This window comes from Pyrus communis, chromosome 1 (assembly GCF_041283825.1).
Source record: "Pyrus communis isolate YQ-2024b chromosome 1, ASM4128382v1, whole genome shotgun sequence".
Taxonomy (NCBI): domain Eukaryota; kingdom Viridiplantae; phylum Streptophyta; class Magnoliopsida; order Rosales; family Rosaceae; genus Pyrus; species Pyrus communis.
Window position 1 is genome coordinate 15,498,233 of NC_142565.1, and position 16,543 is coordinate 15,514,775.

Genomic DNA, 16,543 nt, shown 5'->3' on the forward strand with positions numbered 1-16,543 from the left:
CAAATGAAGATGCAGACACTAAAAGAGAGTTTAAGTGGACAAATACATATGGGGAGAGGAAACTTTTGGCTTTGAACCTTCCTTAGTGAAATATTATCGGATTTACTAGCTAATCAGTGAACGCAATGTCTTGAACTGTTCAGCTGTTGATGTAAACCAAGACAATAATATTCACACGATATTCCTCCGAACACATATGATTCTATGGTTATGTTCATTTTGGCCCTGAACAATTCCCGGTAATCCTAAGTGCTTTAGAGAATTCAGCCTTATAATTCTCATAGAAACGGCCACTTTTCACACTTATGTAGGTGATATCCCATTAAGAGTATCCTGCACAATACCCCACTTGTTATTTCCAAGTATAGGAATCATTAAAAGCTTGTCCTAAACACGCTGCAGATAGCACTGTTTCATCATAGGACATGGGTAGGAGATTATCTCCGCAGTGCTCCCACTGAATCATCCACAATTCGGTTGTCCATTTGAACCTAGATCTTGGGATCTCCAGTCAACTAGGTTGGGTTGCCATTATGGCGATTCTTAAGTCATAGGCTTTAAACCCATTCCCCTCAATGATTTATAAACTTGGTCTCTAATCAAACCTTTAGTAAATGGATCTCCTATACTTTCTTTTGACCTTATGTAATCAATGGTAATTATACCACTTGAGAGAAGTTGCCTAACGGTATTATGTCTACGACGTATGTGTAGGGACTTACCGTTATACATATGATTTTGTGCCCTTCCAATTGCTGATTGGCTATCACAGTGTATACATATGGCAGGCACCGGCTTTAGCCAATTAGGGATATCCTCTAAGAAATTACAAAGCCATTCAGCTTCTTCCCCTGCTTTGTCTAAAGCAATGAACTCAGATTCCATAGTGGATCTAGCTATACACGTTTGTTTAGAGGATTTCCATGAAATGGCTCCACCTTTTAGAGTAAAATCATATCCACTCGTGGACTTCGAGTCTTCTATATCAGATATCCAGTTAGCATCATAATAGCCTTCAAGTACTGCTGGACATCTTCTGAAGTGCAATCCATAGTTCTGTGTAAATTTTAGATAACCAAGAACCCTTGCAATTACTTTCCAATGATCCTTTCCAAGATTACTTGTGTATCTTCTCAATCTGTTAACTGAATATGCAATGTCCAGACGTGTACAATTTGTAATGTACATTAGACTACCAATTATTCATGCATATTCACTTTGAGATATACATTGATCAATATTCTTTGATAAATGCAAATTGACATCATATGGTGTTTTTGCAAGACTACTTACATAATTACTAAATTTTGTACGTATTTTCTCAATATAATGTGATTGAGATAAAATTAGTCCTTCAGATGTTTTAGATATCTTGATTCCTAGTATAACATCTACAACTCCCATATCTTTCATATCAAACTTACTAGCCAACATTCTTTTGGTAGATTTAATAATCTCATGATTACTACCAATAATTAGCATATCATCGACATATAGACACACAATGACATATCCCTTTTATGTGCTTTTAGTGTAAACACATTTGTCACACTCATTTATTTTAAATCCATTTGACAACATTGTAGTGTCAAACTTATGGTGTCATTGCTTAGGTGCTTGTTTTAAACCATAAAGTGATTTAACAAGTCTACATACCTTTCTTTCTTGGCCATGCACTATGAAACCTTCAGGTTGTTCCATATAAATTTCCTCGCCCAAATCACCATTTAGAAAAGCAGCCTTGACATCTATTTGATGAATCTCAAGATTATGAATTACTGCAATAGCAATCAACATATGGATGGATGTTATCCTCGTGACTGGCAAATATGTATCAAAATAGTCTAAGCCTCTTTGCTTATAACCTTTGGCGACAAGTCTTGCCTTGTACTTGTCAATAGATCCATCTGCTTTCATCTTCCTTTTGAAAATCCATTTATAACCTAAAGGTTTATTTCCAGGAGGAAGATCCACCAATTCCCATGTATGATTTTGCATGATGGATTCAATTTCAGCATTAATAGCCTCTTTCCAAAATGAAGCAGCTGGAGAGGATATTGCTTCCTTATACGTTTGAGGCTCATTTTCTAATAAGTAAGAAAATCAGGTCCAAAAGACGTTGATATCTTAGCCTTCTTACTACGTCTTGGTTCAATTTCTTGTACACGTTCTCAGTCAACGGAATTATCATTACTTTCTTTATGACTGCTATTAAAGTCATCATAAGTTCTTTTCAAAGAACTTTGTTCTTGTGCAATTTTCCATGGAAATACATTTTCAATGAATGTAGCATTCCTTGATTCAATTATTGTATTAACATGTATTTTGGGATTATCCGATTTATGTACAGGAAACCGATATGCACTACTATTTATGGCATAACCAATGAAAACACAATCAATGGTTTTAGGTCCTATTTTAATCTTCTCAGGATCAGGGACCATTGCCTTAGCTAGACACCCCCAAACTTTGAGAAATTTATAAGAAGGCTTTGTGCCTTTCCATACTTCATAAGGTGTCTTATCTAACTTCTTGTGAAGTAATTTATTGAGAATGTGGTTTGCAGAAAGCAATGCTTCTCCCCACAAATTCTGGGTTGCCCCAGAACTTATCAACATAGCATTCATCATTTCTTTTAATGTACGATTTTTGCGTTCAGCAACTCCGTTTTGTTGAGGTGAATAAAGAGCAATAGTTTGGTGAATCCCATGCCAAGTACAAAATTCAGAAAAGGGTGCAACATATTCACCTCCCCTATTGCTTCTTATAACCTTTATCTTTTTGCTAAGTTGATTCTCAACTTCATTCTTATAATTTGTGAACGCTTCTAAGGCTTCATCTTTGCTTCTTAGCAAATACACATAGCAGTACCTTGTGCAATCATCTATGAAAGTAATAAAATATTTCTTGCCTCCTCTAGTTTGCACAAACTTTAGATTACAAATATCACTATGAATTAATTCTAGAGGTTCCGTACTACTTTCAACAGAGTGAAAAGGTGCTTTAGTTGACTTTGCTTCCACACAAGTTTCACATTTATGACTTATATCAATATGAAACTTAGGTAATAGGTCCATGTTAATTAGCCTATGGATAGTATCATAATTCACATGTCCTAACCTCCTATGCCATATATTTGGTGATTCCACAATATAAGCAAAAGAATTAACTTTATTGATAATTTTGGGTACAACAGTCATTACATTCATTTTGAACAGACCATCACTAAGATATCATTTCCCAACATACATTCCATTCTTTGTTAGTACAAACTTATCAGACTCAAAACCCAAATGGAAACCATTTTTGCTCAATAATGGTCCGGAGACTAAGTTCTTTCTGATATCAGGCACATGAAGCACATCGTTAAGAGTAAGTTCTTTCCAGAAGTCATCTTAAGAATTACCTTTCCTAGGCCTTGAACCTTGGATGTAGAAGAATTCCCCATGAACAGTTGCTCTCCATGAGTAACTTCTTGATAGGTGGTAAACATTTTTCTATCAGAGCATATGTGGTGAGTAGCCTTAGTGTCAACCCACCATTCCTTAGTGTTTCTCACCATGTTGACTTCAGATACCACAGTCGTAAGATTTATGTCAGAGATCTTTTTGGACAGCCTCTCTTCCTCGGTTATGTGTACTTCATTACTCTTCTTTTTGGAATTGTCTTGGCCTTTGCGGTTTCGACATTCGCTAGCATGATGTCCTGTCTTGTTGCAAGCAAAACACTTGCCTTTGAACTTCTTAAAATTCCCTTGGCTTGAACTTTCACCAGAGTGCTTCCTCTTTTTGTTATTCTTTGGCCCACCCTCCACAATGTGTGTCTTGGCTTGCATAAGTTGACTGTTAGACTTCTTTTCAGAGCAACGATTATCCTCCTCAATCCTTAATCTTACGATTAAATCCTTAAGTCCCATCTCTTTGTGCTTATGCTTGAGATAATTTTTGAAATCTTTACAAGCAGGAGGTAATTTTTCAATTACTACAGCCACTTGAAAGGTCTCACTAAGAGACATCCCTTCAACATGTATTTCATGAAGAATAAGTTGTAGCTCTTGGACTTGACTGATAACCTTTTTGGAGTCTGTCACCTTGTAGTCAAGAAATCAACCGACCACGAATTTCTTCATGCCAGCATCTTCAGTTTTATATATCTTGTCAAGAGAGTTCCATAAGGCTTTTGCACTTTTAATTGGACTATACACATTGTATAGTGCATTATCTAATGCATTGAGGATGTAATTCTAGCAAAGAAAATCAGAATGGTTCCATGCATCTATTGCAGCCACTTCTTCTACGGTAGTTCTAGACACAGGCGCATCTTCAGTCAGAAACTTTACCAAGTTCAGAGTGGTGAGGTAAAATAACATTTTCTGTTGCCACCTCTTGAAGTCTGTCCCATTGAACTTCTCAGGCTTCTCACCATGATTGGTGGAAGATGGGATCACCACGGGCACAACACTCGCAACTGACGTGCTACCCAATTTACTAGAAGAATTACTAGTATCATCCATTTTCCCTTAAGAGAGAAAATCACACAATTCAATATATTATAATTAAAGTAAAAACAACAAAGTATTTAGGAAACAACTAGACGTTAATTTCTTAATACCGTAACCCACAAGATTATTTAATTAAACTTGGCTAATAAAATATAATCAATTTATGAGCATGCACCGAAATTACTATCATAATCATGAATCATAAATCATGCTTCATATATAAAATGCAAATACCAATCAATACTATAATGCAAATGCACGGCACAATATATGTCTTCGAATAGTCAATTAAAATATATATGCAGCACTATTGTAATCAACAAGGAATAGAAGAACCTTAAGAGATCGAGGCTAGAATTTGATTCTATAGCCTTAAGACAAGATTGCCCCTCAGTGATGCCTCAAGGTTTGCGTTGACAAATGTCTCCTAGGATACAACGATCTTTCTCTTCGCGGAAGTGGCACTCCAATCCACAAAGAACAGCGAACTAAAAGTGTTTAAAACTCTCTTTATTGAACATTAAACTACTCTAATTTCTATATGATTTCTAGATGCAAAATTATATCTAAATGCTTGACTTGGTGGTCTATTTATAGGCATTGACATGCCCCATTTTCAAAGATTGCATCTGCTTTCCAAAAGACAAAGGATCCGTCTGCACAGAGGATGCGTCTGTTTCCAAAGCAGAAAGGATGCAACCTTTATTTAAAGTTGCATCTGTTTCCAATAGACAAAGGCTGTGAACTTTGTTCAAACATACATAACCTTTGGGAAATCTGCCAGTCACACATTTCCATGGCCATTTTCATAATAATATAAAATTAAAAGGTACAATTACATATTGCAATTTATATAGGCAGTCGGTACAATTGCAGACTGCAACATATAGGTAGTTCATGACTAAACCACTTTTCCACTTTAATTTTCATTCACTTGAATATTTAATATTTTAAATATTAATAATACTAATATTTAAATTATTAAATTTCTAACATATTGTTGACCGGTGCTCAGTAGTTTCAGGATTAGTCAAGTATGGTACAAACACCATTAGACTAACACTAACCTCCTAGATCTAAATAGTTGTGAACATGATGCAATGGAGACGTATGAGTTCTCTGTTGACTGCAAAATCTCAGGAATGTCTGTAATTTATCAGAAAGATCTGATCCTAAGGTTGTCACCTTAGAACGAAAGAGATCAGGGACTGTTCTATGGGGTGCCACCAATGCTGAAATAATAAGCTAGTTGTAGAAACTAGAAACTAAACAGCAATTTGAATAAGTATATGCCGAAAGGCTGGCAAAGTTTAAATGAAAATCCAAAAAAAGAACATATCACTTGAGCACTGTTTATGCAGTCCTAATCCTAGTGCAATAAGAGGCAAACGATATTATAATCACAAAGCATTCGATCCAAGGAGTATTGCGACTGAAAAATACCTAAATTCTCAGTCATGACATAATTAAGTTAAAAGGAACTTTTATGCAATTCCCATATTGATGATGCTACGATTGCTAGTCTTCAATTCTTGTCTCGAACAAGAGACAAAGATGATATTTATTAGGTAGAACAGTCTAAACTTAAAATCCTGGAATATTTAGCAAGAAATTTGAGCACCAAAAGAATAACAAGTGTACTATCTAAATCTCAATCCAACAGCAAGAGACTTCATATTTGCAAACAGATGCAATATGTTCCTGAAACCAGCAGAGTAAAGAAGACCCATTTACAGAAGGAAGTTAACTGACTCAAACAGGAACTCATAAGATGCGGACTACCATCAAGTCATTTTCACCATCTTAAGAGCACCAAAGCAAGTTCCCAGAGAAAGGGTTGTGATAAGGGGAAACATAAAAATCTCAATTGAAAACAATGAATTATTTTCCTAAACGAGAACCTTACAGAATCATAACGCAAGTACTTCACTTTCTACTCATGAAAACCAACTGAAAGTGATCTATCAATTGAGAACTTTTTAAAAACAAAACGAAAGAAAGGGTTGATTTATTAAACATGAATACTTCTGAAATTGTTCATATTAAAAGAAAAGATTGTTTGATGCTAGGGTTAACTCTAAATTTAATCCCTAGCATTCTAAGAATGTAAAAATCAAACATAAATTGTAGATAGGTAGTCAATGCTAACAATGAAACATAAATTGTAGATCAAGCTACATGCACATCAAGTATGTAAAAATTTGTCATATAAGTAGCACCATTTCAATGAGAACAAAATACAAGAACAGGAATTAATCCCAAGAAGGTGTCTGTAATATAATTGAAAATGTTAAACGAATCATCTGAATTCTTTCCCCATTGCTAAACATCTACTTGTCATTTTGGGATTCAAACTACAACTTACCTATAGTTATCAGCTTACTGTGTCAAAAAAACAAAAGTTTATATAACTTGAGACTGCACTTTTACATGTCTATAATGTCAACCGATAACAACCCACACAACAGACACCGCAGATCATCAAACTCACAGCCAAGGAAAATATCTTATAAATCCAGGCCCCGCAAAAATAATGTATTTAAACAAGACATTTCAAATAAAAATCTCAAACTAAAGGTGTATTGACTTCTTGATTGGGTATGAGCAACAAGATTGCCATATCTTTTCCACTACCCTTTTCAGAACCAATCTCATCCAACATGAGCTAGTTCCAAGTTCCCACAATTTCACATTGCAACATCATAATCATCTTGGCAGATAAACTGGAAACTGACTACGAATGTAAATTCATATAACTATAGGCTTAAGTAACAGGACACTAATCAGTGATTAGAATGCGAGAGAAACCAATAGACACAACATTTCCGTGATCCATATCCAAATTAACACCAAATACAACAAAAAATGTTACCTTTGTACTCCAAGCACACCCTAGTGACAAACAAAATGGATAACATACTAACTCTCCTCGGACTTTGAAATATCAACCAAACCAAGTCTCTCATTCTCTAGCAAAACAGACCAATTGGGTGACTGAACTGCCCGCAACCACAGGAAATCATCCACGTTGCTCCAATTCTCTGTCTCTTCGTCAAGACTAGCTTCCCTAAGCTCTTCCTCAATTCCTTTATAGGGCAAACAGTAAGGCACAAACCTCACCCCACAACTATCCTCAATTATTGGCCGGCTCCTCACCCCTAGATAAAAATCACTCGTTTTCGCATTGTGAATCCGAATTTGATGCGAGGCCATCACAAAAACACACCTTTCAACACCATCAACCAAAACTGAACCCGTCATAGGGCCAGTATAAACCCTACAATTCCTTAATCTGTGAACAAAAAGTGCTTTCAAGGAGTCCATGAGCCTCACCTCACAGGAATCAAGGTCCGAAATCAAAAACTCTCCCACTTCCAATCCCTTAAAATTATGCACCAAAATCTCTCCTTTCTTGTTCCAGAAACTTGGGGAATCTGGAACCCGGAAACCTGATTTCTTCTCAGGTTCCTACTATTTCTCCTCCTCTTTGGTCTTTTCTGGTGGGTTTGTTTCTGAAAGAGAATTTCTTTTTGGGTAACAACTCAGCGCTCAAAACCTCGAGACTATGCCGCAAATCCGACGTTGTCTTGAGCGAGGACCGAACTTCATAGGAAGGTAAGAAGTACGAGTTCTCGGCAACGAGCTTCTCGAGATCGGAGATGGAGGAGGAGATTTGGTCGAGGTGGGATTTGACTTCAATCGAATCAAAGAGCTGGCATTGGGCGCATTGGGACTCAATGGAGCTCTTGGAGTTGGAAAAGCAAGAGAGGAAAGTTGATGTGGACTCGAATGAAGGGGAAGATGATGAGTTGAACTCGGCGGATCGACGGGTGAGTGAGTTGTCTAAACGAGTTTAGTGATGGTTGGAGAGGCGGTCGAGCATTGATTGGTGCTTCTTTTGGAGGGATGGATCAACTAGGAGGTTAGGGTTAGGGTTTGATGACATAGCTACTTCTTTATTTTCCATCGATGGCAACAATGGGGTTGATTTGAGAAAGCGAAAATGTGCAGAATTTGAGAGAAAAACAAAGGAATTCGGTATTTGGGTTTAGCCAAATTAACTAAAGCCTTGCTTCATATGCTACTTTGTGGCACTATTCATCTTGAGAATTGATATCCTGATTTCACCTGGAGAATGAGAAACACCTCAAAATTAATTTTAAATATTTTTAATTTTCTCCACTATCTTAACACAACTATTTCACCAAACAATATTGCTTGTAACAAAGTCAAATAGTTAGAGATCATATCATTTTCTTCCTATTCTTCCTTGTTTTGTAATGAACAATATATCAAAAAGTCACCCAATCTTTTTAGCGACAAAACAATCACATAATTGTTGCTTACCTCCACACAATTCACATGTCTCAATTCTCAGACTCATAATGTTATAGCATACAAACTGTTCTTCTTCTTCTTCTTTGTCATAAAATGCCAAAAGCAATCACATTTATCAATCAACACTTACATGAAAAACAACATGCCAACACTTACATGAACAACAACATGCCAACAAAAAATTGACTTGAAAAAACCCCGCTGTCATATGTTTTATTATTTTGCTGATGTGATGTGCTCAAAGTAAATGGTTAGATTGGCCCAAGTGTTACGTTTTTCATGTATAAATTGATAATGTTCGTGGTAGTGTCACTCTTCTTGTATATACCAGATAAGCAAACAAAATCAATAAAAACCCAGAAAAGTAGCTCACAAATGTAATTATATGAATGCAGGAGGACTCGGCATCTTACTTGATAATATTAGACTCGTGTCTATGATCCTGATGAACTCTTTACGTTACAGGAAAAAAAAATTCACTCTTTTTCTTTATATATAACTCAGGCCAGCAAACACTAAAACACAAGGAATCCAACTGAATCAGATGTAAAATAAATTCGAATATAATTTTCTAAATTCAGAATAAAAAGAATCTTTTTTTTTTTTGGAGCAAATGAAATTGCAGTCCCCAGACGAAATTTCTAACCGTTAAATTGGATTAGACAAAATCATGAAATTTTTTTTCAAAAGCCCAATTATATTAAATCACAATTTTGAAGCCGATTTTGACATGCAATAGGTCAATAAGGTACAAATCGTTTCAGACTAACCTAGATGGCGTGCGTCGGATGAGTCTTCCATTTACCGTCGGAAAGCTTGAATCCGAACAAAACTCCAAGGTTATAGGGAGATGCTATTGATGTGAAATCCAACATGCAAAGGTTAAAGGAGAGGAACTTCAATTTGAAAGATCTGGAGCAGAGTGGCTACTTCGTGAGGAGAAGTTGCACCAAGTTAGCAGCAGTAAAACAGGATGACGGCAAGGTAGGAAGAAATCGGGAGGAAAGAGATGAGTGTGGGGGCCTTTTTGTCCGTGTAAAATGTAATAATGCAAACTTAGTAGGGGTAAAACAGGAAGAAAATGAATTCCCTTGACAAAATTTATACAAATGCAAAGGAGATCTATTCAAACTAGTGTTGAAAAGTCTCATGGGCAATGAATGCCCACAGTTTCATTTGTGAACGTCTTCTGCATGGGCAAAGTTTTCAATGCCCATGCAAAGTGAAAGAGATTGTATAGTCAGACGAAGTTTCATAAATTTCAAGATGCATTAACTGCATCAGTTTGGAGTTGCTCTATAAATAGAGCACTCCGCATGTTTTTAAGTTACAAGGAAATAAAAGAAGAAGTGAACAAGAGAAAAATATCAGTAACATCATCTATTTTCTCTGCTTTTATTTGTTATCTGCCTGTGCTATAGTTTTAGTGTGGCATTTTACATCTACCTTGCACCTACCATTAAAAAGGTTATTCTCTCAAACTTTAACCCTTTTATAACACGTTATCAGCACGAGTCTCTAAATATAATTATTCTCTCATCTCTCTTCGCCGAACGAACGAAAGAAAGAAAAAAATGTTTCCTTTAAGGTTTTTACTGTTCATCTTCTTCCTCTGCCTCAACTGCGCTGTGTACCCTCACGACGAATTGTTTGCTCCATGCCTGCTCTTAGTTCTCCAACTAACGGTTACATACATCTTTGATTACTTGTTTGGTGTAGAGATTGATTACTAACCCAGTATTTATTTATGTTAATTCTACTGCAATCCAAGATGGTGCGGTACAATCGCCCATCTTGAACTGCAAATTTATTCTTACTGCGATCCAAGACGGTGCGGTATCATCGCCTATCTTGGACTGCAGATTTAATTTTACTGCAATTTTTAGGTGGAGCGGTATAATCGCACACCCTACCTTGCATATTCGAATTTACCTGCTGTTTAATTTCATTGCAATTTTATGTGGTGCGGTATAATCGCCCACGCTGCTCTGCATATTTAATTTTCATGTTACTTGAGTGGTGCGGAATAATTGCCCATTCTATATTACATTATTTCAATGAGAATGGTGTGGTACGATCGCCCTTCTCATTCACCCTGAAAATCTCGAGCCAAAAGTTTCGAGGGCTTATCATTTTGGTCTGAAGATCAAAATGAAAAATTTGTAAGAACCAGAAGTTCTAACATCATATTCCTCCAGGAATACATATTATTGCAAGTTCTTATACATCTCATTTTCTTTCAGAAAAGAAAATGGCGAACTTGGCGAAGCTTGAATTTGCTGCCCTGGATATTACCGGGAAGAATTACCTGACCTGGGTACTGGATACCAAGATCCATCTGGAAGCAGGGAATCTTGGAGATACCATCAGGGAAGAGAGCAACTCATCCTCTCAAGATCGGGCAAAGGCCATGATTTTCATTCGCCGCCATCTTGATGAGGCGCTAAAGAGCGAGTACTTAACGGTTGAAGATCCATTAGCTCTCTGGAATGCCTTAAGAAACAGATACAATCACCAGACAACGATGATTCTTCCAAGGGCCCGCTATGAGTGGACTCATCTGAGGATTCAAGACTTCAAGTCAGTGGCAGAATACAATTCTGCATTGTTCAGAATTACCTCTCAGATGAAGCTCTGTGGGGATATTATTACTGAGGAGCATATGCTGGAAAAGACTCTCAGCACATTTCATGCCTCCAACGTGCTCCTGCAGCAGCAGTATAGAACGCGAGGCTACACTGGGTACAACCAGCTGATATCTGTGCTCTTAGTAGATGAACAGAATGATGAGCTCCTGATGAAAAACCATCATTCCCGACCTACTGGATCTGCACCGTTCCCAGAAGTGAATGATGCTTCCCTCGAAGTGAACACCACATCCTCTGGTGGTGATAATCATAAACAAGGACGTGGCCCAAAGCGAGGTCGATGGAATAGGAAAGGCAAGAACCATGGAGTTCAGTTTCACAACCAGGTTCCGAGGCATAATTCAGGCCCGAGCTTCAAAAATGCGAATCGCCACAAAGGCAAAGCTCATATGAACAATGCTCCTAGAAACTCTGAAGGAGCCTGCCATAGGTGTGGTGGCAATGGGCATTGGGCGCGTACTTGTCGTACCCCAAAACATCTAATGGATCTGTATCAAGCCTCCCTCAAGGAGAAGGGTGTCGAGACCAACTTTCTCGACCAGGCTAGACCAATGGATATACCTGATCCAGTGTTTGACTAATCAGGGCAGTTGAACACAACTCATCTAGATGTTCCAGACTTTATTATGGAAAGGGGAAATGAAGTATACAGGTCCGATTGAATCATTAATGTACTTTTATTATGCTGAACTTGTAGTATTTTCAGATTCAATAAAAGTGGCATGTAAATTTCTTGTTATAACTTGTTTTTAACTCTGATTCTCTTACTCAGAGAGCATGGATAAAAATTGTGGTTATTCTCAGAACATGAGAAATGGCGGAGATATTTGTCTTGCAAATAGTGCAACCACACATACAATACTTCGTGATCGAAAGTATTTCTCAAGCTTAAGACTTACAAGAGTAGGAGTAACAACAATATCAAGACCTTCAGATGTAATTCAAGGTTCAGGGCAAGCCCAGATTATGTTACCAAATGGAACAATATTGTCCATACAGAATGCATTGTATGTTACTCGATCTACTCGAAATTTGTTGAGTTTCAAAGACATACGTCTAAATGGATACCACATTGAAACAAAAAGTGCAGAAAATGTGGAGTATCTATGCATTACCTCCAATGATACCCAGAAGCGTATATTGGAGAAGTTGCGTGGTATGTCGAGTGGATTATATTATACATACATAAGGACAATTGAATCACATACTGTCATGAACCAGAAGTTCATTGATTCAAAAGTTTACATGCTTTGGCATGACCGTCTGGGTCATCCAGGATCTACCATGATGCGTAGGATCATTACCAACTCTAATGGACATCCATTAGTGAGCAGACACATTGCTGTCTCAAATGATAACCCTTGCAAAGCTTGTTCTCAAAGGAAGTTGGTAATTTGACCATCACAACTAAAGGTTGATGCTGAATCCCCATCATTTCTGCAAAGAATTCAAGGGGATATTTGTGGGCCTATTCAACCATCATGTGGACCATTTCGATATTTTATGGTTTTGGTTGATGCATCTACCCGATGGTCACATGTTTGTCTTTTGTCTACTCGGAATGTAGCCTTTCCGAGACTTCTTGCTCAAATAATTAAGTTACGAGCACAGTTCCCAGATTATCCCATTAAGTCAATCCGACTTGATAATGCTAGTGAATTTACGTCTCAAACCTTTGATGATTATTGCATGACATTGGGCATTGATGTTGAACACCCTGTTCCTCATGTCCATACTCAAAATGGTTTTGCAGAAGCATTGATCAAGCGGCTTCAGTTAATAGCTCGCACTCTGCTTATGAAAACCAAATTGCCAGTCTCTGCATGGGGACATGCCATCTTACAGGCTGCATCATTGGTTCGATTGAGACCTATAGTCAACCATCAATACTCTTCAGTACAACTCGTGTTTGGACATCAGCCAAACATTTCCCATTTACGAGTTTTTGGTTGTGCTGTTTATGTGTCTATTGCACCGCCGCAACGCACTAAAATGGGACCTCAGCGTAGACTGGGAATTTACGTGGGTTTTGATTCACCATCTATCATTAGATATTTGGAACCCTTGACAGGTGATATGTTTACAGCTCGTTTTGCTGATTGTCACTTTGATGAGACAATTTTCCCGTTGTTAGGGGGAGAAAAGACCGTTCCAGAAGAACGGAAAGAGCTGACATGGGTTGTTCCCACCTTGTCTCATTTTGATCCTCGCAGCATTCAATGTGAAAATGAAGTGAGAAGGATCGTTCATCTTTAAAGAATTGCCAATCAAATGCCAGATGCATTTAATGATGCTATGAAAGTGACAAAATCACATATACCAGCTGCAAATGCACCTGCAAGAATTGATGTCCCTGTTGGACAAAATAAAGTGGCAGCAAATGATTCATCTGGTGCACGCCTGAAGCGTGGTAGACCCCAAGGTTCAAAAGATTCAGCTCCTCGAAAGAGAAAGTCGAGGGCACAACTGAATCCAAATGAAATCATTCAGGAAGAGAAAATGAATGATACATCCACAATTCATAATTCTGGACTTCCAGAAAAAGAAAATGTCCTTGATGAGACATCTGTCCCTGAAGAGATAGAAGTACATGAAAGCAAAGAAATCTCCATAAATTATGCATGTACAAATGAATTGTGGGATCGGAATGAAATAATCATCGATGATATGTTTGCATTTGCAGTAGCCACTGAAATCATCTTAAGTGATGATATTGAGCCCCGTTCTGTTGATGAATGCAAACAGAGACAGGATTGGCCTAAGTGGAAAGATGCAATCCAGGCAGAATTAAATTCCTTGGAAAAACGGAATGTTTTTGGACCAGTAGTCCAAACCCCGCCTAGTGTAAACCCCGTGGGTTACAAATGGGTATTCACAAGGAAACGCAATGAGAAAAACGAGATCGCAAGATACAAAGCACGACTCGTTGCACAAGGTTTTTCTCAAAGACCTGGAATTGATTATGAGGAGACATACTCTCCTGTAATGGACGCAATTACGTTCCGTTACTTAATAAGTTTAGTGGTTTCAGAAAGACTTGACATGCGACTTATGGATGTCATCACTGCGTATCTATATGGAGAATTAGATACTAACATCTATATGAAAGTCCCAGAAGGACTTAAGTTGCCTGAAACAAGTAATAAACCACGAGGTATGCTCTCGATCAAATTAAGGCGATCATTGTATGGTCTGAAGCAATCTGGACGAATGTGGTATAATCGTCTCAGTGAGTATTTGATCAAAGAAGGGTATATCAACAATGTTATTTGCCCTTGTGTGTTCATTAAGAAATCCAATTCTGGATTCGCTATAGTGGCAGTATATGTTGATGATATGAATCTAGTTGGGACTCCTGAAGAGCTCAATAAAACTGCTGAATATCTGAAAAGCGAATTTGAAATGAAAGACCTTGGGAAAATAAAATATTGTCTCGGCCTGCAGATCGAGCATTGTGCTAGTGGAATTTTGGTCCACCAATCAGCTTACATTGAAAAAATTTTGAAGCGATTTGGTATGGACAAGGCTTATCCACTAAGCACGCCAATGGTCATTCGTTCTTTGGACATTAAGAAAGATCCATTTCGTCCAAAAGAAGATGATGAGCTGGTCCTTGGTCCAGAAGTACCATATCTGAGTGCAGTAGGTGCTTTGTTGTATTTAGCACAATGTACTAGACCAGATATAGCTTTTTCAGTTAATTTGTTAGCAAGGTATAGCTCTGTTCCAACAATTCGCCATTGGAAGGGTATCAAAGATGTATTGTGATACCTTCGTGGGACAACAGACATGGGTCTCTTCTACTCAAAGAACTCCACAGATGACCAGGTCCTTGTTGGATATGCAGATGCTGGCTTCCTCTTTGATCCGCATAAAGCCCGCTCACAAACTGGATATGTGTTTAAGAATGGAGATACAGCAATCTCATGGTGCTCAACCAAGCAAACATTAGTTGCTACATCTTCAAATCATTCAGAAATACTTGCTTTACATGAAGCAAGTCGTGAATGTTCTTGGTTAAGATCAATGATCCATCATATCCGGAATTCATGTGGTCTAACTTCGAAGACAGACAATCCAACTGTCATCCATGAAGATAATGCAGCCTGTGTTGCCCAAATGAAGGAAGGATTCATTAAGGGCGATAAGACTAAACACATATCTCCAAAGTTTTTCAGTGCTCATGAGCTTCAGAAGGCTAAAGTTATTGAAGTCAGACAAATCCGTTCAAATGAAAATCTGGCAGACTTGTTCACCAAATCTCTACCAAAATGCACATTTCAGAAGTTAGTGCAAGGAATCGGATTACGTCGACTTACCAAACAGCTAAATTTGGAGAATGCGGAATCAGGGGGAGATATATATCAGGGGGAGCATCCATGATACATGCTTGTTGTACTCTTTTTCCTTCGATTAGGATTTTTCCCACTGGGTTTTCCTATCAAGGTTTTAACGAGGCAACATAAGCATACTTGACACTATATCAACGATCCAAGAAAAGTTGTACTCTTTTTCCTTCGCTATGGTTTTTTCCCACTGGGTTTTTCCAAGCAAGGTTTTAACGAGGCAACTCATGTTGATATGTGGGCATCCAAGGGGGAGTGTTGAAAAGTCTCATGGGCAATGAATGCCCACAGTTTCATTTGTGAAAGTCTTCTACATGGGCAAAGTTTTCAATGCTCATGCAAAGTGAAAGAGATTGTATAGTTAGACGAAGTTTCATAAATTTCAAGATGCATTAACTGCATCAGTTTGGAGTTGCTCTATAAATAGAGCACTCCGCATGTTTTTAAGTTACAAGGAAAGAAAAGAAGAAGTGAACAAGAGAAAAATATCAGTACATCATCTATTTTCTCTGCTTTTATTTGTTATCTGCCTGTTCTATAGTTTTAGTGTGGCATTTTACATCTACCTTGCACCTACCATTAAAAAGGTTATTCTCTCAAACTTTAACCCTTTTATAACAACTAGGACTTTTTAGGCTCTCCTTCATTTATTTTTTTGACACAACATTTTATTACGTTAATATGAGAATTGTGTCAACAATATGAGATGA

At 37.6% G+C, this 16,543-nt stretch overlaps 1 protein-coding gene and 2 pseudogenes across 1 annotated transcript; 1 reads left to right on the forward strand and 2 right to left on the reverse strand.

The window, feature by feature from the left end:
- Positions 1–352: 352 nt before the first annotated feature.
- Positions 353–4,513, reverse strand: LOC137719880 (retrovirus-related Pol polyprotein from transposon TNT 1-94). The gene is given in 9 exon segments (XM_088694029.1): positions 353–554; positions 599–1,748; positions 1,851–2,099; positions 2,102–2,172; positions 2,311–2,949; positions 3,013–3,379; positions 3,382–3,705; positions 3,808–4,090; positions 4,298–4,513. Coding segments are annotated over 9 exon segments (3,501 nt in total).
- A 2,719-nt stretch (positions 4,514–7,232) lies between these two features.
- Positions 7,233–8,595, reverse strand: LOC137719881 (tubulin-folding cofactor C pseudogene; annotated as a pseudogene).
- Positions 8,596–11,056: 2,461 nt separating this feature from the next.
- Positions 11,057–12,149, forward strand: LOC148699249 (uncharacterized; annotated as a pseudogene).
- Positions 12,150–16,543: the final 4,394 nt, after the last annotated feature.